Source organism: Callithrix jacchus, chromosome 4 (genome assembly GCF_049354715.1).
Source record: "Callithrix jacchus isolate 240 chromosome 4, calJac240_pri, whole genome shotgun sequence".
NCBI classification, from domain to species: domain Eukaryota; kingdom Metazoa; phylum Chordata; class Mammalia; order Primates; family Cebidae; genus Callithrix; species Callithrix jacchus.
In genome coordinates, this window is record NC_133505.1 from 106936800 (window position 1) to 106963189 (window position 26390).

The 26390-nt window shown below is 32.9% G+C and overlaps 2 protein-coding genes across 19 annotated transcripts in view; one reads left to right on the forward strand and one right to left on the reverse strand.

Annotated features, from left to right (window-relative positions):
* Positions 1 to 26390, reverse strand: part of ASCC3 (activating signal cointegrator 1 complex subunit 3) — a 369134-nt gene that overhangs the window by 320747 nt on the left and 21997 nt on the right. For all 13 annotated transcript variants that reach the window (XR_013534438.1, XR_013534439.1, XR_013534440.1 and 10 more), the window contains 2 exons: positions 12725 to 13284; positions 1299 to 1419 (listed from right to left, as the gene is read on the reverse strand). Coding sequence is in view for 5 of the 13 variants with exons in the window: in XM_002746863.7 (XP_002746909.4) it covers positions 1299 to 1419; positions 12725 to 13284 (681 nt within the window). In the remaining 8 variants the exon portion in view is untranslated. The remainder of the gene's footprint in view (positions 1 to 1298; positions 1420 to 12724; positions 13285 to 26390) is intronic.
* LOC118152928 (uncharacterized) overlaps positions 16412 to 26390 on the forward strand; it is a 68095-nt gene continuing 58116 nt past the window's right edge. For 3 of the 6 annotated variants that reach the window (XM_054254292.2, XM_054254293.2, XM_054254291.2), the window contains exons 1-2: positions 16412 to 16661; positions 18826 to 18881. In XM_054254292.2, the coding sequence (XP_054110267.2) occupies positions 16536 to 16661; positions 18826 to 18881 (182 nt within the window). In that variant the 5' untranslated portion in view covers positions 16412 to 16535. Of the gene's footprint in view, positions 16662 to 17707; positions 18246 to 18825; positions 18882 to 26390 lie in introns of those variants that run through there. The other 3 variants (XR_013534448.1, XM_054254297.2, XR_013534447.1) reach the window with 2 other exon arrangements.

The following is a 26390-nucleotide window of genomic DNA, read 5'->3' on the forward strand; positions in this document are numbered from 1 at the left end:
TGCTTGTTTTTGTCAGGTTTGTCAAAGATCAGATGGTTGTAGATGTGTGGTGGTGCCTCTGAGGCCTCTGTTCTGTTCCATTGGTCTGTATCTCTGTTTTGGTACCAGTACCATACTGTTTTGATTACTGTAGCCTTGTAGTATAGTTTGAAGTCCGGTAGTGTGATGCCTCCCCCTTTGTTCTTTTTGCTTAGAATTGACTTGGCTATACAGGCTTTCTTTTGGTTCCATATGAAGTTTAAGGTGGTTTTTTCCATTTCTGTGAAGAAGGTCATTGGTAGCTTGATGGGGATAGTGCTGAAACTGTAAATTACTTTGGGCAGTATGGCCATTTTCACGATATTGATTCTTCCTAACCATGAACATGAAATGTTTCTCCATCTGTTTGTGTCCTCTCTTGTTTCGTTGAGCAGTGGTTTGTAGTTCTCCTTGAAGAGGTCCTTTACCTTCCTTGTTAGTTGTATTCCTAGGTATTTAATTCTCTTTGTAGCAATTGTGAATGGCAGTTCATTCTTGATTTGGCTCTCTTTAAGTCTGTTATTGGTGTATAGGAATGCTTGTGATTTTTGCACATTGATTTTGTATCCTGAGACTCTGCTGAAGTTGCTTATCAGTTTCAGGAGATTTTGGGCTGAGGCAATGGGGTCTTCTAGATATACAATCATGTCATCTGCAAATAGAGACATGACTTCCTCCTTTCCTTTTAAAATACCCTTTATTTCTTTTTCTTGCCTGACTGCATGATGACCTTTGCAACAACATGAATGCAACTGGAGGCCATTATCCCAAGTGAATTAATGAAGAAAACCAAATACCTCGTGTTCCCACTTTAAGTAGGAGCTAAACATTGGGTACACACAGACACAAAGATGGGAAAAACACACTAACTAGGCATTCCAAAAGACAAGTAAGAGGGAGTAGGGAAAGAGCTAAAAAACTACCTATCAAGTACTATGTTCACTACTTGGGTGACAGAATCTGTATCCCAAACCTTAGCATCAAACAGTATACCCATGTAACAAACCTGCACATGTTCCTCCTATCTGCAAAATAAAAGAAGCACATTCGTGTATTCTAAGTAGTTTTATCTTTTACCAAAAAATGCCATATTCAAACACTGCCCTCCTATTTAGATCACTTACGTTTCATAATATGCCATATATAAAATCTATTTAACAGAGTAATATCAGTAAATTATATAATAAAACAAAAGATATTTAAATGTAATTACATTACAAACATTTGCTAACCAGTGAATCTTTCCTTTAAATTACAATTACCACTGCATACTTTCTTACCTTGAAGAGCCTGAAACTTATGATCATTTGAAGAATTAAGAAATCTATCCACAATTGTAATTCTGTTCTGGAGGAGTTTCTCAATAAGTTCAAGTCCTTCGGGTCCCAGCAGTTCAAATAGCTTATAAAAAGAGAAAAAAGTAACAAACATCTGTTACCTCAAAGTTTAACTTGTTCAAGTTATTAACAACCTATTCAACAGAGGTGTAAAACCAAACTACTATAGAAATACTCAAAAAGTTGAATAAAAATAGTTATTTAAGCTAAGATAAATGACTCTTCACATTCCCCAGAATCTTTATAAATGCTATCTGCAATTTTATAATTAAAAAATATTACTCAATTTTTAAAAATAATTAAGATTTTAATATATAACTCTAAATCACAGAATAACAAATTCTTTAGAATAAAATTCTAAAATAATTTAATTTTCTCCAACATATCATTCTGGTTTTCCCAAACAGAGTCCAGAGTACTATTTTTCTTACAACTTACTACACAATAGCTGTCATTTTAGCATTAAAGAATCATAGAATGGTTTAATGAATCATGACTTGTGCCAATTTTTTACACATATTTTAAATGCTAAATGAATGTGAAATCTAAAACACAGTGCTGCAAGTGCTTTACATAACTTTATTAAAATTTCCCAAGCATATCCCACTCTCCTATGCAGAGTAGTTATCAAAGATTAAGTTGATATCTGAGTTAGAGAACCAGTGTTAAGATTCAGAGAGTTTCACTATATAATTGCACAATGTAAGTATTCTAGAAAGTCTCCAGGCTTCCGCAAGTATGACCTGGGAAGATACATATATTTATTGTTTAGAAATATTATACTCTAATTTTGCATATGAATATGTTGTGCTAACCAAATTCTAACCACTCTGAGAGAATCCACAAAAATAAAATCAGAAAATAAAATTTTACTTTGTGTATATGAACATTAAGAGTTCAATAAATATTCCTTTTGCTCTTCATTTTACTGAAGTTATACAAAAAGGGGCAACAAAAGAAACAAAATCAATTGTTAAGAATAGTCCTGTCCACGCAATTTTAATTCTTTCTACTGGCCAGTATTTTTTTTTCAAGCGTGCAGGTGATCACACTGGCCAGAATTTTTTATTTAACACATTATATGCCAGGTACTATGATAGGCATTTTACTCATCCTATCTAACAAATCTTCCTAACAATATTTTCACATTAAGGTATTATTATTATTGTTGGACTTAAGAAAAGAAAGCTTTAGAAAATTTACACAAATTGTCCAAAGTTACACAATAGTAGCGTTGTTTGAAAATGACATCTATCTGAATTCAAGCCTAAAGAACTTTCCACTGCACTTTACTAACACTTTTGAATATTTTCCAGATAACTGTGACCCTGAAATGAATATGAAATATATTGTAATATAAAAGATATTAATTGAGGTTAATAAACTTTTGTAAAGGGAAACAGCAGAGGTAGCAATAAAGAGGCAAAGATAAAAAGTATGGTCAAGAAATATGAAAGTAAATATATAACTTGTTACACGCACTCTCTTCCCCTCAAAAAAAAAAAGATTAATCATATGTGGCAGAAAGGGTTTAAGAAAGACTAGGATAAAAGATGCTGCAAAACAAGACACAATATCTGTGCTCCCTTTCCTACCATACTTACTCAAAGAATCTCCCATCAATTAAGTATGCTATATGGAGTCCTAGAAGTCAAAATTACTTTCATAATAATACTTAGCTATTATGTGCCTTTCTCATTCTGTTGACATTATACTGATAGTGCAAAAGCAATGGTGAGTAAAACTGCTGGTGCCTTTGTACAAATCAAGCTAATAGTATCAAATTAATTAATAATCATTGTATTCTTTGCTGTCATACAAGCACAATTACAAACAATAACAACACAAAGCCAACTTTACTTAAGAATGTCCTTAAGTAAAGCAATAAAAATTATGAGTTTTATAAATTTCATGAGTATGTATCATTTTTAATATTCTGTGACAAAAGGAGATGCATAAAGTTACTTCTACCACATATATAGAATAAATGTATGTAGAAAAGTATTTTATAAAAATTTTATATAAGTATAAAATTGCTATTAAAGAGGCTTTCTATGTAACATCACTTTGATTTGAAAGAATGACTAAAGACAAATTAATTATTTAGATTGGGAGAGCTGACAAACACTTTCTCAAAAATGAAAGTGAGTCTCCTACACAAAGGAAACAACTGAATGTATTTGCTGCCAATGCTAAAATGCAAGTTTTCAGGAAAAAATTAGAATTTTGAAAACCTTGTATTTACCACTGTAAATCTGACCATTACCTAATACGTAAGACTTTTCTGATGATACCAGTGGTAATATTCATAAATGGATGAATTCTTTTTATATTATATAATCAAATGTGTCAACATTTATAAGATTTGCATAACTCACTGAATCAATTATTTTCCAAAAACTTATACATGACATTATAAAATTATACACAGTAAAAAATATTAAAATGAGAAAGCCAATAAATTTTCGGGAAGCCTAGTATAAAAATTCACTGATACACCAGATTTTCATTGTAACTAACTTGCAAGAAACTACTGCTTGTCGAGTTTTAATTTAGTATTGACAAAGAATATTAAAAATTATTTGAAAAGGCTTTTAAAATATCATCCTCTTTTCTAACTGCATATCTATGTGAGGCTAGATTCCCTTTGTATACTTAAACCAAAAATATATATTATAGGACACTGAATACAGAAGCAGATATGAGAATCTGTTTTCTATTAAACCAGATATTAAAAAAATAAAAAATAAACCAGACATTAAAAAGATTGCATAAACTTAATGCCACTTTTCTTTCTATATATTACAATTTTGGAAAATATAGTCAATTTTCATCAAGGTGCTAATTTTTATTATTATTATTATTTTTAAATGAATAAATATATGCAGTCATGTGTCACTTAACACATATCCTGAGAAATACACAAGTAGGTGATTTTGTGAGAACATTATAGAGTGTACTTACACAAACCTAAATGAGGTAGCATACTACACAGCTAGACTATATATGGTGTAGCCTAATTCTTTTAGGCTACCAACCTGAACAACATGTTACTATATTGAATACTGGAGTCAACTGAAACATAATGGTAAGTATTGGTATATCTAACCATATATAAACATAGATAAGATACAGTAAAAAATACTGTACAAAAGATAAAAAATGGTATACCTGTATACCTGAAAGAGCACTTACTATGAAGGAAGTCTGCAGGATTGGAAGTTACTCTAGTGGAGTCAGTGAGTTAGTAATGAGTGAATGTGAAGGTCTAGGACGTCACTATACTACCACAGACTTTATAAACACTGTTCACTTTGGCTACACTACATTTGTCTTTTCAAAAAAAAAGTCTTCAATAAGTTGACCTCAGTACAACTTTTTTACTTCATAAACTTTATATTTAACTTTTTGACTCTTTTATAACACTTAGTTTAAAACACAAGTATACTGTACAGCTTTACAAAAATATTACCTGTCTTTGTAGCCTTATTCTATAAGCTTTTCTCTATTTTTAAAATTTTTATTTTTTCAATTTGTTAATTAAAAACTCACACACACAAACAGATCAGCTCAGGCCTATACAAAGTCAGTATCATCAAGATATCAATGGTGATAGAAATTTTTCAGTTCTATTATAATATTTCAGGACCACTGTTGTATATAGTCCATCATTGACCAAAACATCATTTTGTAGCACATGACTGTACTTGAAGAGTGTCTCAGTTTTAGTTTCTGGTATAGTAAACACCAACAGACATAAATCACATCTTGGAGTACTCAATAACTTTTAAGAGCATAAAGAGGCTCTGAGATAATAAAGTTTGACATCTGATATCCAAGATTACTATAAAACATTTTTAAATGGTCACGCTCTACTTATTTTATACCCACATCTCTATAGCTTTTTCATGTCATGGCACTTTGAAAAGTCATAGTATTTATAAAGTATATGAAGTAAACAGACAAGGCTACCTTGACCAAAAGAGACTAATTAAAAGCCCAAGTAATCCTTGGCCCAGGCAACTGCCTTGAGGGTTAGTTAGTAAGAGTAGTATCCCAAGCTACCTACAACCCATTGTATTATATGCCCTGGCACACCACAAGGAAACCTCTACTATACTAACACATAAATCTATTCATATGATACCATAGTTTAAAATCCTTCATAGCATCCCCATCCTTACAAGATAAAATCCAAACCTCTGAGTTTCCCCACATGATTGATACCTTCTATTGGCTTGTCCCAATAAGCCTGTCTGGCATCACATTCTTGCTTTCCCCAACTCATAAATCCTTATCATTGAATGACACCAATCCATCTGCTACACTGAAGGCATGCTCTTTCACACGTCCGATATGTCTATACATGCTGGTCCTGCTAGGCAGAAAGACCTTTCTAATCTCCTCAGCCCAGTAACCTCTTCATTTAGTCTTCAAAATCCAGCTCAAATAATAACCCTTCTCCAAAACTTTCTCAGTCTTTATTATGTTTTATGGCAGTTAGAACAGCATACAAAGCTTCCCCATTACGCTATGTCTTCCTTCAAGGAAACTTCACTCTTTGTTTCTCCAACAGTTAAAACAGTGCAAGACAAATGGCAAGTGCTAATTAAATAAGATGTATCAAAGACATGTTTTATTCATAACAGTATTTTCTTTCACATTTTTAACCCTTAAATATCATATTTTTTCAAAGGGAATCATTAAAAGTGTATGTTTTATTTACTAGATTAAACTCTTTCTAAATGAAAGTAAATATTGTCTCTAAAAATAATCTCAAAACAGAAAGAATCCTATGTAGGTTGTTCTTGACACATAAAAAAGTCTTTTGCCAAACTCCAACCAACAGAGGATGAAGATTAAGCTCTTGTTGTTGTGTTGTTGTTTAATCTCCTTCAATTGTTAGTAATTGCAAGCACTTTAAGGCCCTCCTGCAACCTCAAAAAAGGTTAACATATAACAAGTATAAGATATGCCACTAAATCTACATTAAGATTCCTAAAAAAGTGGCTGAGCATAGTGGCTCATGCCTGTAATCCCAGCATTCTGGGAGGCTGAGGTTGGCAGATCACGAGGTCAGGAGATTGAGACCATCCTGGCCAACATGGTGAAATCCCCATACAAATAATTAGCTGGGCGTGGTGGCACACACCTGTAGGCCCAGCTATTCGGGAAGCTAAGGCAGGAGAATTGCTTAAACCCAGGAGATGGAGATTACAGTGAGCCCAGATCGCACCACTGCACTACAGCCTGGGTGACAGTATAAGACTCTGTCTCAAAAAACAAAAAAAATTCCTAAAAAACTGATAAGAAGTATTAACAGATCTGTGAAAAATAAAAGGAAGCAAATAGTCTAGACAAAATAATAAACACAAGATCCACATTTGATCCTTCCACATGGAGAAATTCAATGATTCTAAACATTCTTTAAACAGTAATTTTCAATTCAGGCAGGAGGGTAGAGGATCTTCTGATTACTTGGTGAAAAGACAATAAAAAACAATACATATTGGTCCTCATGGCTGAAAGGATACTTTTAATTCCAATCTGGCTAATGTGGTAACCTAGTCAGCAGTACTAAGGCTAACAAAAACAATGTATAGCACCTAATGGAGAATCTTTTTATAAAGCATTGTGAAATCTTTTAGTTCAGTGATATTTTAAATACCGAATTCCAGGTACAAAAAGCGACTACGCCCTCTCAATCCAATTGTAATACACATATTTAATAAGGGATCTCAAAGTGTGGCCTAGAATCTCTAAGATCCTTTCAGAGAATATACAAGGTCAAAATTGTTTTCATAATAATACTAAAACATTATTTGCCTTTTTCATTCTCATGTTCCCATGAGAATAATGGAATGGACTTTTACAGAAGCTACATAATGTAATACATGGTATCAAAACATACTGAATGCAAAAATATATATGGGAATCTAGCTGTCTTCTATTAAGCCAGACATTGAAATGATTTCTAAAAATATGATACAATGGCACTCTTCATACTTTTTTTGATTTTAGAAAATATTTTTCATAAAAATGTTACTTATACTATGGTAATATGATGAATATAATATTATTATTTTGAATAATTTGGGGCTGGGTGCAGTGGCTCATGCCTACAATCCCTACACTTCAGGAGGCCGTGGCAAGAGTATCACTTGAGGCCAGGAATTCATAATCAGTCAAAATCACAACATCACAAAACTCTGTCTCTACAAAACATTCTTTAAAAAATTAGCTGGGTGTGATGGTACATCCTTGTATTCCTAGCTACTAGGGTTTCTGAGGCAGGAAGATTGCTTGAGCCTAGTAGTTACAGGTGATAGTAAGCTATGATCATGCTACTACACTCCAGCCTGGGTGACAGAATGAGACTCTGTCTCTGAAAGAATAATTATAAAGACTAAAAAACAAATGATTTAATAGACACTTATTAAATTAACATAGTAAAAATTTTCAATTTTAATTTCTAATATGGTAAATATCAATATAGATAAATAACAAAGAAAAATTCTATGAGTTCCTCGGTAATTTTTAAGAGTGCAAGAGTTTTCAGAACAAAAAGCTTGATAAAACAAAAATCGTTTTATTAAAACAAGCTAATTATTCTCCACCAAAATCTCAAAGGATGATAGAATCAAATTGTGATCCAAATAAGTTCCAAAAAAATAAACAGTCTTCCCTCAGAAGACAATCTAACCAAATAACTCAAACTCCTTGACATCAGACACATATCTGGAACAGGGTTAGGTTCAGAAATGAACTTGCTTGGGTCAAGTAACACCATCTGCATAGGGTGAAGAGATAATATTAATAGCAAATGTCAAATCACAAATGCTATAAAGAAGCGGCCCATTTGCACAAAAGCAAACTACAGTTGTATCAATAAAACTCAAAACTCACTTTTTCTAAAAACTGATTACACAGTAACTCTATCAATATTTACATCAGCATTAATAGCTTTGCAAATAACATTTAATATTAAAATAATACTGAGATATGTATATTCCAGTAACTCTCCAATATGCCAGCCTTTCAGATCCTTTTCAGATTATGTATTTCTCAAGCGTTTTTTTAAATTAACATCTTTTCCATCTCAACAAGAATTATTAATATCAGAACTCACTTCAAAAACTTAATTCAAAAGATTTTCTTCATGGTAGCGAGATACTAAAAAGCCAAACAGGTAAAAAAGAAATAATTATCTGAATTAAGACCTAGCTTTTAAGCATCATTTTATTATTTGAAACATCCATAGATAAGAAGGCATAGATAAAAATTTATTTACTGACATATAAGATATACACTTAAATAAAAGTTTGATTGTGCAAATATATGGTGCTAACAGTTGAGAGCCTAGTCTGTGAAACATTATGTCTCACACATATTATTTCACAAGTCCTCACAGCAACACTGTGAAGCAAGTATTTCACAAATTAGAGAACTGGGGTTCACAAGGACTTAGTAATTTGCCTATAGTCAATAAGACATAAGCAAACAGAGACAAAATTTGGCCTGGTTTTATAAGAAAAGAAATTCCTTCAAAGAACCTTGCAGTTAATGTTCTTTTCTTCAAAAAATCTGATGGCATACTAGATAGGAATGGTAGACCTATGCTGAGAAAAAAAGCCTGGAATTTCCACAATTGTCCTGCTTTGTAACTTTAGTAAACAACTGAGCCTTAGTTTTTTCGCCTTAAAAGAGGACATCACTTCTACATGTTGCAGGACTGTGAAGAAGCTGGTTAGGTCAAAGAAGAAAGCCTAGTTCAGGTCCATACATAACAGGCACTTAAAAATTGGTAGCTTTACTGTTATTAATATTACTTTCTGGAGAAAAATCTGCTGTTGGAAAGTCCATTAATTATACTATCCCAGTAGAACAAACCCTACTGCTACAATTCTGGTTATGAAACAGCAGCAGCAGGAAGATAATCTGTACCAATAATGGACAGGTTTTGATTAAGAAAATAACATGAAGTATTCAAGTCTTATTCACTTCTGGAAGTTAAAATGCACTTTTAAAAGTGAATAAAATTCAAGAACATAAAGAACCTTAAAGATCTTCTAGCCAATCAAATTCTAAGGCTTAATCAGAATACCTACAACCTGAATTGAAAAATTGCAAAAGCCAAAAGAAGAAATGCTCTTAGAAGAAAGTAATGTAGAGGCTCAACGTAGGGAGGGAAAAAGGGATGATACTGATAAAAGCTAAGAAGCGGGTTTTTTATTTGTTTTATTAGTACAACACACAGGAGAACCTAGACATACTTTCTATGTAATGAATTCCCTGAGAAATTATTAAAACTCATTATAAACAGGGTCTAAAAGTTTCATCCTTTTATTTCAGCCAATTCCTTATTTGAAACTCATAAAGGAAAAGATCTTCTTTCTAAAGAAATTATGAATTAAGAGTAAATGTCAATAATTCCCCTACATAAATTTAAGATGCTTAGCTTCAAAACACAGGCATATCTACAAATCTACTTAAACTTCAAATGCGCCTGTATACTTTGTCAGAATGTCTGAATTTACATCCTGGATCCACTACCTACTCTGTAACTCCAGACAAATTTCCCCAAATCTCTAAACTCAGTTTGATAATCTATAAAATACCTGCCACCAGCAAGCAATAATCTATGAGGCTGACAAAGCATTTCCTTAAGGTACCAGCAAAACAGACCAAGAAAGTTAGAAAAACATCTTAAAAAGGAACTTGATGTTTGGAAAAGACATCAACTTCATCAGCATGGAAATAAATAAAATTTTGTTAGTTTCTTTTTATGTTTGCTTAAGTATGCTATTTAAAAAAAATTAATCACATATGGCAGGGGAGAAGAAATGCCTCAGAGTGTACCTTTTCAGTTCTTAGGGCTTCTAGCATCTTCATCCAGCACTGCCTATCTCAAAGCACTGCTATAAAAATTAAATGAAGTCATGCACATAAAGCATATAACATAATGCCTATGTCATATATTAATGTCAGTTACTATTACTAATATTGTCATTAGTACTATTCCTCTCCATGTTTCAGTCAGAAACCTCTCTTACACAGTCTTTATGGTAAATGTAATCATATGAATATACCTTTTTCCCATTTTTTTTTTTCTAACACTAGCTTAACAATAATACAATGCCTTTATCATCAAGTAAGCATTAGGTCAATAAACTATTAAGAGCTGGGAAACCATATATTGAGAAGAATTTTTGCCATCAGCATAGAAATAGCTTTATATATTTTTCTTAGATTATTTGTAAAAATATCCCCATGGTTCTGCTAAATTTCTGGAGCAAGAAAACACAGCATGCTACTTAAATACTCCTATTTAAATAAAGAATCAAGTGAAAGCTTAGAAAGAAATTGAAATCAACTGTTATCATACGAATTGATTGGCTTTTTAGTTACCCTCTTTCCAGGCTTAAGTGAAGTATTTAGAAGTAAATAGACAACACAGAAGGTACAGAATACCCGAAAGTGAAAAAAGCACTGGTCAAGAACAATTGTAGTGAGACTACTACAAGAAAACAATTGTAGAAAACTACTGAAGCAACACTTGAAAATTATATTGAAAATCTGCTATAACAACAGAATATAACAGCAAAGAAATGTATCTAAAATATAAAGCATGAATAACCTATGCTGCAGAACAAAAATTATCATAATGATTGTTCATTTTCATATACAAACAGGAAAACCAAAACACTGACTATTTAAAACCATATAGAATACCACTCAAGTCACTGACAGGATGTGAAATATTAACTTACATGTTAAACTATTCATTAATCCTGGTTGAAAAAAATCATTGAGCCACACTATGCAGGCTTCATGGCGGCTTGTCATACACCTTAACAAGGTGCACAGCCCTCACCTCATTTGGCTCTTACCTATCTGCATACCCTTGTTTCTTAGCACTTCACCTTTGCATCTTGCAGCTCTTGCTGTACAGAACTACAGCTCTCTGAAACAGTGTTAAAGCCTGAAATATGCTCCTTACATTTCTGGTCCACTTGAAAAAGTTAAATCTAGTCAATTTTAAGACTTTATTAAAGTTTAACCTTCTCTATGCATACTTGCCTACGATACTAACACCTCTATAAAATCTATGACTTGTTCTTTTATGTCCCCATTTTCTTGCATGTAGTATTTTATAATACCTATGATATTTCAGCACAGTTATTTGTTGACATGTCTCCTCCTGCTAGACAATTAATTTTGAGAACAAGTTTGCTATCTTATTGATCTTTTTATGTTCAGTAAATAGCACTGTACCTAGTAATACACTAAGCATACAATAAATACATGACAAATGAATCTATTATGAAAAAAATCTAGAACTAAAAAATATTACCCTTCCAACAATCAGATGATTCAGTTACATACTTAAAACTGTGGTGAAAAACTAAGAAGTACAAACTTACTATAGATATTCAGAAGTAATGGTTTTATGACTCACTAAGAAAATAAAATATCCATTAGCTATTTATAAATTTCAGCTTACTATAATCATAATAGGATAACTGCTATGTATTCAGTTATGATTAGCAAATTGTAAAATTTTCTTCATAAATTACAATTTTTAAAACAATATTATGTTCAGAATGTTAGAGAAAATTTAATAGTGTAGAACAGATCTGATATAAATTAAACCAAGCGTAAAACATTCAAGGTAAGTAAGATTGATCACGGAATTAACAATATAATACCTTACTTCCAAACTAATGTTAACCAGCATAACACCTATCACTACCATGGATTAAGTCCGCCACTATCTAGTTAACTAATTCTCTAAATTAATTTTTCTTTGAAAAATACAGCTACTATTTTTTTCTGTATTTCTGAATATTCAGTGTGATTTTCAAATTCTTAATTCCAATTATAACAACAAAAATAATCACAACTACCACAAAATGATTATTTACTGTTACTTACGATTTTGTATATATCACGTTCAATGCTTTTAACAATTCTCTGTCTCCTTGAGATAGCCCAAAGATTTGATTTCAAAGGCTCTGTTTTTTCTACAACAGTACGACATTTCTCTTAATCCTTCATGAAATATGTTACTCATTCAATTTGTCCAGTATTAAAATTAAGTTGATCTCAAACAAGTACTGTCCCAGTAAATAGGACATGTGGACACCCAACTATTGCCTACTGACTCCTCTGCTACACTCACTACACTTTCAGACCTCCTGTAACTATCCAGTGGAAAAGTATATACAGGCCTGCTATGTGAAACCATTTGTCTATATATTCAACTACTATATAGAATAGTATAGTAGTTTGCTAACCACCATGTTTAAAAACATTATTTCATTAAGATAGTTAACATTAATATGAAAAAACAATAATTTCAACTGTACCTCATCCTGAAGTTCATCACCACTTTTAATAGAAGCAAGCATGTCATATAAAGTACAGCAAAGATCTTCTACTCTTGGCACTTCAGTCATTTCCTTCAAAGTTGAATTTAAGTACTTTTCAACTTCACACCACAAAAAGGAGCCATTTGATTTTTCCACAGTCTTGAGTTCCGGGGTGCAAGCCTCCTGGAGATGCTCATTCAGAAACTTCTTATAATCTAGGCTTATAGTTTTCGGAGTTTCACCATTTACTGGCAGTTCATCAAAGTGGTCCAAATCATGCATGTCAAATGAAAATACTAAATTTTTACCAAAAAAAAAACCATCGCCATGTTCTTTCTCTGTCATCTGCACAAGAGCAGTAAGATCATCTTGACTAAAATGAGAAATAATTCGATTAGTAGCATTACAAGCTGCAGTGGCAGATGACGAAGGAAAGGGGCCAAACATCTGTTTGATAGCCTTTGTTTCCTTGTGACCAATAGAGTCCTTCAAACGAAATGTCATGAAGAGAAATGCAGCCCCACTTTCAATTGCTTCTCTCCCATTATCAGTTCCAACTATTCAAAGACAAAAGAAACAGTATTAGCTCAATTGAATCCTGGTTCAAGTTATGATTTTCTAAAACATTACCACAAATATTCTCCTGAGTAAATCTAACAGTCAAATCATAGCAATAGGCTGGGCTGGGTGCAGTGGCTCCCTATAACCCCCACACTCTGGAAGGCCAAAACGGGAAGATCACTTGAGTCTAGGAGTTCACGACCAGCTTGGGCAACATGGTGAGAACCTATCTCTACAGAAATTTTTAAAATTTAGCCAGGCGTGGTGGTGCGCACCTGTAGTCCCAGCTACTCAGGAGGCTGAAGTGGGAGGATTGCTTGAGCCTGGGAGACTGGGCTGCAGTGAGCTGTGATTGTGTCACTGCACTCAGTCTGGGTAACAGTATAAGACCCTGTATAAACAACAACAACAAAAACATAGCAATAAAGATAGATAGCCAATTTAAGGAGCAGGAAAAACCCATTCCTGAAGAAGTATTTGTGTCCCAAAGAACTATTTTAGGTAAAGAAATCATTATCAGTAATTATTCTGTATTCAAGTACAGAAACTACCTAATAACAATCCTTACCTCTTCTTTCTAAAAACAACTTGAGACACTAGCTAAAACTCATTTTAAAAATAATTTTAAAGATTGATTTGACGAGCTAGTTAAATAAACCAAAGGCACAGAAAACAATCTGAATTATAGACTTTTGGAGCTTCAAGGAAACCTCAAAAATCTGTAACTTTCTTTCTAATTTGTACCATAAACCTGAGATGGCAAGAAATATTTCTATAGTTCTTATTCAAAAATATTTAATACCATCAAGGATATTTGTTAAGCTGAAGAATAACTTAGTCCTACTATAAAATAAAACAAAAATCTGCTGTTTAAAAGAGGCTGCAAGTAAATGTAAGAAGAATAATCAGCATCTAATTTGTTTAAGGCATTTTCTTATAACCAATTTTCTCAAACAAAAAAGAAAAGAACCTGTATTTCTGACATCGGTTTCCAAGAATATTCTTAAGACTAGAAAACAAGAATTTAAATATGCAAAGAGCCCCAAAAGTCTACATGACTTACATAAAGTAATACTGGTAAAATTAACAATGTAATGAACACTATACCTTCCTAAAAACATGACTCGGCAGTGGCTCACACCTGTAATCCCAGCACTTTGGGAGGCCAAGGCAGGCAGATCACCTGAGATCAGAAGTTTGAGACCAGCCTGGCCAATACAGCGAAACTCCGTCTCTACTAAAAATACATTAGCTGGGGGTGGTGGTGCACACTGGTAATCCCAGTTACTCAAGAGGTTGAGGCAGGAAAATCGCTTAAACCCAGGAGGCAGAGGCTGCAGTGAGCCGAAATCACCACCGTACTGTAGCCTGGGTGACAGAATGAGACTCTGTCTCAAAAAAAAAAAAAATAAAAATGACTCCAATCATTATTCATAATCTTCACCAGCTTACTATAGCTTGATCCAAGCTCCTATACTGCCAGAAGATGACCCCATCACTTTTCTTTCCAGTGTTGTTGGCTATTATATATTTCCTGCTCCAGCCAAAAAGAATTTATTAACCAAAAAACACGTTCTACCCCACTCTATGCCTATTTCCATATCATACTGATTCTTCTTCAGGGCCTCTGTTCAAATCCTATCCATGTTTCAGAATCCAGCTCCACTGCCTCTTTCAAGATGAGTACACTGAGAACATTGCACAAATATAATGGTATTGATTACAATACTACTGCAGTATTCCCTCACTGTACTTAGCCCCAAATACGTGGCTCCACAAAGATTAGTTGATTTAAACTAGACCCAGGTCTCCCTGACAACAGACTAGTATTTTTATACTACATCAAACTGCCTCAGTCACTTTTCACTATATCTGCTATTCAGTCATGTGTAGATTAACAGTTTATATGTAGGAAAATAAGCAATTTTACAATGTATATTTCCAATTTGTTCAAGTATGAAGTCTACTTTTACTGTTATAATTTACAGAATATCTGACATACAATTATTCCTTTAGTATTTAAGAAAACATATGAAAATCTTCTATAAATAGTGCTTGTAAATTTATTTAATAGTATTTATGTACATTTACTTATTCATTCTATACATTTTACTTATAACTTGTAAAACAGGTTTTGAGTAATTTTGGGATTACGGTACTTCTACAGAGAATTTAAAAGGGTTGATACAAGTGATCCGAGCAAAACTGGAATTCACATTTACAAACATTATCTACCATTGTAAATACATATTTTTTGTAAAGATAGTATTGTTATCACTTTGCATCTTGGAATTTTTAAAAAAATAATTTACTAATAATTTTCACATAATTATCTCATTTTGTCTTAACAAAATTATCTTCATTTTATAGATGCTAAATGGAAACAGAATTTGAGTAATTTGGGAAAAATCAAACAGCCAGTAAGTCATTAAACAAGATTAACAGTAGTCCTAACTCCTAAACAAGTTCTTTCCCCTGTCAAACTGGTTCCCTGCAAATTCCTAGCAAGACTTATTTCTAATTCTTGTTTACAAAATAAATTTTAAAAATAACCAAGTTACCTTAAGAAATGAAATAATGGAAGAATAGCCTTATTATATAATGTAAAAGTGTAATTAACTTAAATATCCATTATTAGGTTGCTGGTTGAATTCTGATACAGCCATATATTGTATTCACTAAATATACTACAGCAGATCTTGCCTTTAAAAATCCATTAATACGTGGGAGAAAAAGTTATTAAGCCCATGTTTGAATGAAGAGAAAATAATTGTAGACTCATAGAAACATCAAGAAAGATCAAAGCAACTTCTCTGGAGTTTCAAATTTTTAATAAGCATTAACTTATATCTATTATTTCAAAAATCACAAATACTCTAAAAATTTTAAATCTAGCTGGGCTGTGGTGTTTCATAAATGTTAATACTCTAATGACTAACTCTCCTTCTGCACAACCTATGTGGAATGGACACGTGTTCACACCACCTAGCAGTTTCTCAAGAGAGATTCTCTACATGCCTTGCTGTTCTGGAAGTTCCGAAGTTTAAGAACCACTAGCAAACAGTTCTTGTTGCCATGGTTGGCTACCCAACGGAAATGTCTACAATATTCTTAAAACAATGCACTTTTTCGAGGCGCTAAAACATGAGACGGTCACGTAGACTTCCACCACCTTCCTGCAACCACACTGGCTTCTCTTCCCTAAGGGGCACCCATATGCTTTCCACCAGCATGCTGTCCGCAGGAGATGACATATGTTGCTAGCCTAAGAGACTGGCTGTTAGCACGCTGCCCGGATGAGGGGGAGGATCAGATTGGAGCATACAAAGGATCCCAGGGTCTTCAGCCGCAAAGAATGCACGGCAACTTGCTGGTACAGCCCACTCAAATGTTTGTTTATTTATTAATTTAGTGACTAAACTGTATAAAAAGAGTTTGTAAAATATAGACAAAACATCTGAAGAAAATAATTGCACTCAGTTGTCTAATTAGCCAAATGTATGGAAGGCCCAACCTACCCTCGACAAAAATGTAATTGGAAGGGAAATACTAAGCACTCCTCTATTGGCCAGCTAAAACCACACAACTGGCCACATCGGAAGAAGTGGGAGATGGGAGGGCTTGGAAAACGCATCTGGTACATTTCTAAAGTAGAAAGTATTGTAATCATGTTCTTGTTTTCTGACCCTACATCTGGAATTGAACATGTTACGCTAACTGGAGATTCCTGTTCCAAAATACCCACTTGTTCACTTCCCTTTATATTCTATATTTAATTTAAGTAACCATATAAACAATTAGGTTTATAATCTTTGGTCAGTTAACATTTGCACTCAATTCTTAAAGCTTTTTCTGTCTGCTTCATACCACTCACTATGGCAATCTTTCAGAGGAATCAGGATTTTACACAGTACTGGCCACAGATAAACTGATATACTAATCAACTGGCAAAAAGTTTATATAAAATTTAAGAAGTCCAAACTTTTAAAGAAGCTAGTCTAGAAACCTACATACTTGGGTATCTAATTTCCTATCCAAAAAACACTGAATAACATAAGCTGTAAACCAAAAAACTGGCTCTGCCCACCTGGCATTTCAACTGTAATGTATTTAAAAGGATGCACTTAGAAAGTCCCTAGAATACTTTCGTTAGGAAGAAATACCCTTCTTTGCAGTTATATTGAAAGGACATGGGATATGAAATGCACAGTAAACTATAAGGCACTTCCAGAATTTAAAAAAAAAAGTCAAAAGTGAAAGAGGCTTACCAAAAATCACTATTAAGTAGCAGAACATGATCAGAACTCAACTTGGCTGGCTGGTGCTCTTTTATTATAAATCATCTTCAAATGTAAAAACAACAACAACAAAAAAACCACACTAAACCTTATATAGAACCTTACCACATAAAATGACAAATTTGGTAGATTGTTACTATAAGATTATAAAATAATTTTTAAAAATTGTCAATTATCCTTAGCATACAATTTACATCTATGTTTTTTAAATTCAGAATATTAAGAATTAAATTGTTGTAAACTGTCACTTTTTTCTGTAGCCTACTTTAATTGTTGAGGAATCCTGGAAAAAGGATGAGTGGAAAACTTTAATTGAAGATTGAATTAAAATATCAACAACTTGTATCCATAATTGATAAGTATTGTTTTTTAAATTATCAGACAGAGTCTTGGTCTATCGGCCAGGCTGGACTACAGTCTGCTCCAGACTCCCTGCAATCTCGGCTCCCTGCAATCTCCGCCTCCTGGGCTCAAGTCATTCTCCTGCCTTGGCCTCCTGAGTAGCTGGGACTACAGGCATGTGCCACCATGCTTGGCTAACTTTTATCATAAACAACTCTTTTTTGTAGAGTTGTTTCACCATGTGGCCCAGGCTGGTCTCAAACTCCTGAGCTTGGATGATCCACACATCTCAGCCTCCTAAAGTGCTGAGATTACAGGTATGAGCCACTGCACCTGGCCAATAAGTATTCAGTTTAGAAGTTGTCAACTAATGAGTTCCTTGACCAGTTATATCCACATTGTATAGTAGAAAATATTTTATAAATATAAAGATTGAAATGTTCAAAGCACTCAAATTTTTTCATGTGTTATGTCCAAACTTTAAATGTCAGTTTTACCCCAACAGTTTCTCTACAGCTGTGAATACCATAATATAACCCCACAGTTTACTTAAGCTCATTCCATTTACTAAAAATTATCAGCAAGATAGGCAGGCTGATATAAGTATGTTATATCCGAAAAAAGATTAGATACCTAATTTTTTAAATCTGGTAAGTACAATGATGTTTTCTTTTAAAAATATGCAAAACACAGGACCTTACCTATAATACTAGATATAACAAAGTACATTATTTAACAAAATACAGAAATGATTCAACTTGAATATAAAATATACCATTTCCTCATAATTTTTCCCTCTATATATTTCTGTTCAGTTCCCATTAGTGTAATTATTAAACAAGTACAATATCTAAATTAGTCTCATAAATCTTGCTAATATTTTCCTCATTTTTACAGAAAAACTCAGATATGAAGAGATTACATAACATACTGATGCTACAAGAACAAGCCAGGTACTTTTTTTGTTTTTCTGAGGGGGAGAATATTAAACCATCTTTCAAATGAGAAAAAAATTATCAAACATTTGACATAACAGAGGTAGGCATTTTCCATGTGGCTTTTGGGGGAAGAAAATGAACAATTTCTGTGATATAATTTTAAAATGCCTAAGTAATTTAGTATAATGAGCCTCATGTATTTTAGAGTATATAAGTCTTTCTGTGATTCAAAGCACCTTTAGCAATACCTTGCATTAGACAGAGAAAGTAGTCAAGAAATTATCAATATAGTGATTTGAAGGAGTTACTTAAATGTTAAAATTATGACTACATTTACAATAAAAACTGTTGCCTTTGGGATGAGCGAATAAAGGAAAGCAAAGAAAGAAAGGTATTTCTTAGAAAAACGGTGTAGTAGTATAAAAGATTAAAAACAGTCCAAGGCATTTCCCTATGTTTTAAACAGAGCCATTTAATTTTATGTACATTCATTACAAAATGTGAATACTCAACTTGCAACTTTAAGGCAGCAACCAGCCACTATATTACCTTTCCAGTAGTATAAAATTCTGCATCAAATTACGATGTAACTTCCCAAACAACCAAATAGCTAACATAAAAATTTGAATTAGACTTAATATAAAAGCTTCCTTATAATAAAACCATCATTTTGAACATCAAGAAAATTAAAACACATAGCTCACTGAGATTTAACTGCTATTTTAGATTTTTTTAACATCCAAGGAAAAACAAACAAAAAAGATTATTTATAGTATATACTTCTGTGTTGTATCCATTTATCAGATGCTTAGTAAAATTATACTTGTAATACTATTTAAAAGTATCACTTTTAAAATGCCTCTACTAAGGAATGCAGTTTTAAGTTTTCTTATATTTAAGGAATCATAATGTGTTAATGACAAAAAATCTACTGATAAACTAAAGCAAAATTTCAAGAACCTCTGAACTGTTATTTTTCCTTTTTTGGAGACAGGATCTGGCTCTGTCACCCAGTCTGGAGTGTGGTGGCACGATCCTAGCTCACTGCCACCTCTGTCTCCTGGGCTCAAGCTATCCTCCAAACTCAGTCTCCCGAGTAGATGGGACTACAGACATCCGCCACCATGCCTGGCTAATTGTTTTGTGGTTTTGTACAGATCGGGTTTTGCCATGTTGTCCAAGCTAGTCTCAAACTCCTGAGCTCAAGCGATCCACCTGCCTAGGCCTCCCAAAATTCTGGGATTACAGGCGTGAGCCACTATGCCAAGCCAGTATCCATTCTAATTTACAATTGTTTTGCTATATTCTCAGGTAATATGAATTACCTATTTACACAGCTGATACATTTGCAAAGTCCTCTTTTTGTAAAGTTATTCAGCTTTTATTTTTTTAATTTCTCTTGTAAAATGGACATAAATGTAACACCTCTGTCTCCGAAACATTCAAAACACAATATACTGCTGTCCAATGTTACCTTCTCTATGAATTTATTTCTGACTTACCAAAGCAGTTTCCTGCCCTTTGAACCAGTACATCACTGGACACATTACATCTGTCATAACATTTAACCCGCAGAAACAACTATTTGTTTACTAATGGTTATTAGCACATCTAAGTTATAATAAAATTATTTACTGACAGCCACTTATCAGGTGTTAGTTAACCCTAGGCACTTTATATTACTACTTAACATCAAAACAACCACAGAAGGTGAGAACTGTTATCGCCATAGTATAGATGAGAAAACAGGTTTAGTGATATTAGCTATCCACTAGTAACCACAGAACTGAATTTATACCCACATATATTAACTGATAATTTGAAATTATCCCAAACTATAAAAAAAGTTATGAAACTGAAAGGCAAATAACGGTGGTACAAGAAATATAGTTGCCTCAAGTACACAGATATAATAATGCCTAGATGTGGAGCAGACATCTAGTGAATAAAAGGCAACAAACGAGAAGAAAAAGCCTAATCATTAGCACGGACTTGAGCCCTACTATTATCAAGTTGCTGATCTACATAGGAAACTTGATAGATGAAACAAATAAACCCACTTCATCTCTTTGTCACTACAGTAGGTTTTGATATTTGAGATGAATATATTCCTAATATATATTTATGGATATATAAATATTTAACACAAATATAAAAATAGGCATGAGAATGAAAAACATCTATTTATTATATTTATGATATTGGTTACCAGGGCCTGAGCAGGATACATAGGAGTTCTTACCATGATAGCCAAATCTTAAGCTAATGAATATACAAGCATGTGTTACTTTTATCAATCTGAAAGATTTCCATTTTAATCTAATATAAAAAGCATAGTAATTATTTTACTGAATATAACAAGAAAATATACAGTACAAATACAGCTCAAATAATTATCAAAAAATGAACAAACTTGTATAATCTGGTTAACTAATTCCAGAATCAGAACATTATGAGCTCTCCAGAAACTTCCCTCATAGTCAATCCTAGTCACTAACTCCTTCCTCAAGAGTAGCCATTATCCTGACTTCTAAAACCAGAGACCGGTCATGCCTAGTTTTCAATTTTACATTAATGGAATCATAGTATGTACTGTTTGGCTTCTTTTGTCAACATTATAAGAGTCTCTTATAATGTTATACATAGTGTAATCCATTATGGCTATAAAGTAGTCTACATGCTTATGATTTTGAACAATCAACTGGGTTATTTCTACATTAAGGCTATCACAAATGTTGCCATGAATGTACATCTTTTTGATATACATGTATGTACAAGCAATTTTATTAGATATTTATATTGTAAGATTTAAAATTTCACTTGTCCAACCATAGCTGGTAATAGTAGACACTGTCAAACAGTTACTCAAAGTGGTTGCACCAATCTAAACTCTAGCAGCAGATGAGAATTTTTGTTCCATATTCTTGATCCTAACAACCTTAGGTATGTCAGTCTTTTTCACTTTAACCATTCTAATGGGCATGTAAGTCTTTTTCATTTTAACCATTCTAAGGGCATCTCTTTGACTACCAATGAAGCTGAACCCCTTTTCATGTCTAGTGGGCAATTATCTCCTGTGAAGTCCTTGTTCAAAGCTCTTTCTCATGTTTATATAGGATTATCTGTCCTTTCCTTATTGATTTATAGGAGTTCATATTTACTCTTGATACAAGGTCTCTTTTTGGTTACAAATCTTGAAGCTATATTCTCCCACTCTATGGCTTGCCTTTTTACTCTTAATGAATAGAAGGTATTAATTTGACTACAGTCCAACTTAATCATTCCCTTTGTATTTTTTGTTTTCTGTTTAATAAATTTTCCCATATACCAAGATCCTAAAGATACTCTTTTACATCTTTTAGGAGATGTGTTGTTTTGTGTGTCATGCTTAATTATATAGGCTGCTTAAAATTATCTGTAAAGTACATACTTCTTTTCATCTGTATGTGCAGTTGACCCAGCACCACATACTGAAAAAACAGACTTGTTTCACACTTTTTGGCCTTCATTATAAATCAAGTATACTTCTATCTGTAGGTTTGTTTCTGGGCTATATTCTGTGACACTAGTCCTTTTGCCTATTCGTGGACCAATACCACATTATCTACTTATCTTTATAAGGTTTAATATCTACTAGAGTAAGTTCTCCCTCTTTATTTTTCAAAGTTAACCAGACTATTCTTTGCCTTTGAATTTCCATATAATTTTCATATTGATTTGTCAATTCCCCCAGCCCCCACACACACCCTCAAACATAAGATTGTGCTTGGAATAGCACTGAATCTGTAGACCAATTTGGGTAAAAACTGTATCATTATAATAGAGAATCTTCCAATCCTTGGTATATCACTCTGTTTATTTAGGTCTTTAAATTCTCTCAATAATATTTTAGTTTTCCATGAAGTCTTGCTTATTTTTTGTTAAATTTACTCCTAGGTATTTGATGTTTTTGATGCTTCTCTACATGTAAAACAAATTAAAATTTATAAAATTAAAGGTAAAGTATATTAAGTTACAGAAAGATCAATTTGATTTTTAATGTGCTTCTAGCAAGTAAAAAATAAAATTAATTTTTATATTAACCTTGTTAAATTCATTTTCTACAGGTACAGTTATGTGAAAAATGGCAAACATTCTTTTTTTTCAGCCTTTATGCTCTTACTTTTTCTTGCCATATTACATTTGCAAGGATTTTTAATACAGTGAGAAACAGAAGTGGTGATAGGCATTCGTGTCTAATTCCGTGTCTCAGGGAAGCTTTTAACTTTGTACCATTAAGTATGTTTGTTCTACAGTTTTTATAGTTACAGCTTATCAGATTAACAAAATCCTCTTCTATTTCTAGTTTACTGAGAATTTTTATCATAGATGTTAGATATTCATAAAATGCTTTTTCTTTACTGAATAATCATGTAATTTTAAAATTTTTATTACTTTATAATGAATCACACTCTTCCCATATTTATTAATCCACTCATTGTAAACATTTGAGTGTATGTATCATAAACACATCATGTGTCTATTTTTTTTTGCTGGCCCATTTGACTGTACATTTTAATTTTTGTGAGATTTCATTATATATACTGCAGTATACTTCCCCTGAGATTTAGGATATCCTCTTACATAGCTACAACATTGTCACATCTGAGATCTAATATTACCTAATGATGTCCAGCCCATATTCAGATTTCCCCAATTGCCCCAAAAATACCTGTAATTTTTTTCTGATTCAAAGTCAAGAATCATACATTACATCTGATTATTATATGCCTTTAACCTATTTTAATCTACAACAGTACTCTCATATCTTTTTAAATGACATTCTCCATTAAAGCCATCATAACATAGATTTCTTTGGAGTTAAGGTTTTTAATTACAGATTCAATTCCTTTAATAGTCAAATATTCAGATTTTCTATTTCCTCTTTTGTCCATTTTAATCATTTTTGTCATCTTAGTCCACTGAATCTGTCAAAAGCTCATCTTCTCATCCTCTTTTCCATCCAGCCTCCTCTTCTGGAATGGACAAGTCACTTCTAGGAAAAAGTGGCCCAAATGCCAGGATCACATTTTCTGGATTAGTTTCTGCTTCCACATCTTGGCCCCCAAAATCTTCACTGCTTTGGTACTTCTCTGATACTGTCAAACAGACTTTGTCTTCTGCAGTTTTTCTAGGTATTCTCTGTAGAGGGTTTTTCCACATTACCCTGTCTGCCACCTTGTGGGAAGTAAAACTCTTTGAACTCTTTTGCAATCAGCAGTTTTCAAAATAATTGTCACAAATACTGCTATAACCCTTTAACAGGCCTTTATAATTCTAAATGTCTACCACTACGTCCATAAGCAAAATTGCCAGATTCTGCTAATATATTTTTATAGTTCCTATTCAGTCATTGCTTTATAAATGACTTTCTACCCTGGATTTTGATTCCTCATTTTTTAAAAGCAAAATTCTACTTCCTTGACAATTCACAAACTATAATGGATTCACAAATGCCCTAAACCACACTTTGTAAGCCAATCCTGTCCAACTTACCTTTTGAATCTTACTTTTATTAAAGACAAAGTTATTAAAGGTAAGGTGCATAAAAAAGTTACAACTCATATAAATCAGATCTTACAAATTAGAAAAAGCAAAACAAACAGGTCTTTGTGTGACAAAGTAAGTTGAACAGTGAAAGAAACTAGTTCCATTATGGCTGAGTCTTGATCTGTATCCACATTAGAGTGAAATCATCAGATCAGTACACTCTCAGACTACTTCAAACATTCTGTTCTGGCTGTTGGAGAGATACTCAGTTAGAGAGCTGATTAAGGAATGGTAGGGTCTTTCTACCCACCTGTCTACTATTCTTGACCTCCATCTTAGTTTCTGTCTACACTGTGCAAATCTTACTAGACTCATGAAATGATGATTTAAATTCTTAAGTAACAGATACATGCATTTTACTTACTGCTAGTCTCAATCTTCACTTATTTTCAAAAATGTTTATACTTAAGAGCACATAAAATATGGCAAAGTTTCTTTGCCAACAAAATATAGGTAAATATGATTATAATCCTTCAGCATTCATGAAGGAGACAGCTATGCTTACAATGAATATTTGAATACATAAAGACCAAGAACACTATTTTTAAATAATTTATACATTTTCTCCCTAAAACTAAATTTTATTATTAAAATAATCTTAAGGGGAGAATCAAATTGTAAAAAGGTATAGAAATACACCAAATGTAAATTTTGGGGTTGAGGGCAAGAGGAGGAATACTTAAAAATAACAAAAAGACAAAAAATTGCCACTTGTAAGACATGTCAGCATTACAGGTAGTAAAGACCATGAAGAACTTTGAGTTAGATTCTCAAAACTTCATTTGTTTATTGAACATCTACTTGATCCCTTGTAGCACATTAGGCAATGAAGTAGAAATATGCTGTAATTCCTATAATCCCTGTAACATCAAAGCATTCAGTCTATCAGAGACTTTACTACTATGAAGGGAGAAGACAGGAAAATAATTATGAAACAAGAAAAGTACTCTAATAAAGTATGAATAGTAGAATACAATGGGGAAAGTTATTTTAACACATAAAAGAGAGAGAAAACAGTATGCACTATTCAGGAAATTCAGACAGTAAACACTGCATATGTTGGCATAAAGGTTCATGTGATTCAATGACAAAGAGATGAAAACGTAAATCGTGTCAACTCATAAAGGAGTTCTATGTATCATTCTAAAGAATTTGATCTAAAAGGTAAGCTAGAAATAAAAGTGAGCTTTGCTTTGACAAAGACCACTGTAGTGACAATGAAGAAGGTGGATGAGAAAGGAAGGCTGAAAGAAATAAGGACTGAAGTAGCTCAGACATGAGGTGGTTAAAGGCTGAAATGGGGCAATGGTAAATATACAGAGTAAATTTAAGAACAGCTGAAAAGTAGACTTAATAGGACATGACCTCTAACTACAAGGAAAGGAAAGGTAAAAATCTAGGATTTCTATCATATTCTATTTCAGAATTTGGATCTAGGCCTACTTTTAATACATACAAACCAGAGGATTCACTTAACCTTAATGGACCCTGTTTTCTTCACATACAAAAATGAAGGCATTAGACAAGGTGTCCTCTGATATTTCCTCCAGCTTAATGTCAATTGTTCAGATTAAACAATATGCATGGCCTTAAGTGTCTCATAATATTATACTCAAGAGAAATATAATTTTTCTCTTTATTCTCTTGCTTAACCTTTTTAATACAATTATGCCAAAATTATCTATGTTAGAAGAGAAATATAAGAGCAATGACAGGGACATTTTCCACACCAGAATAATCTTTTCAAAGATGGTAATTTTAATAACATTTCCAGTATAAGCATTTTCATCCAGAAAGGACAGCTGACTACTACTCAGCTTAAGTTTCGCTAAAGCTAATAGTTATTCAACTTAAGTACGGCATTTAAAAGTGGGTATAACAGATTTAGAATTTGCCTGCACCCAACTTAAGAGCTTATTTGTCTGAGAAATATTC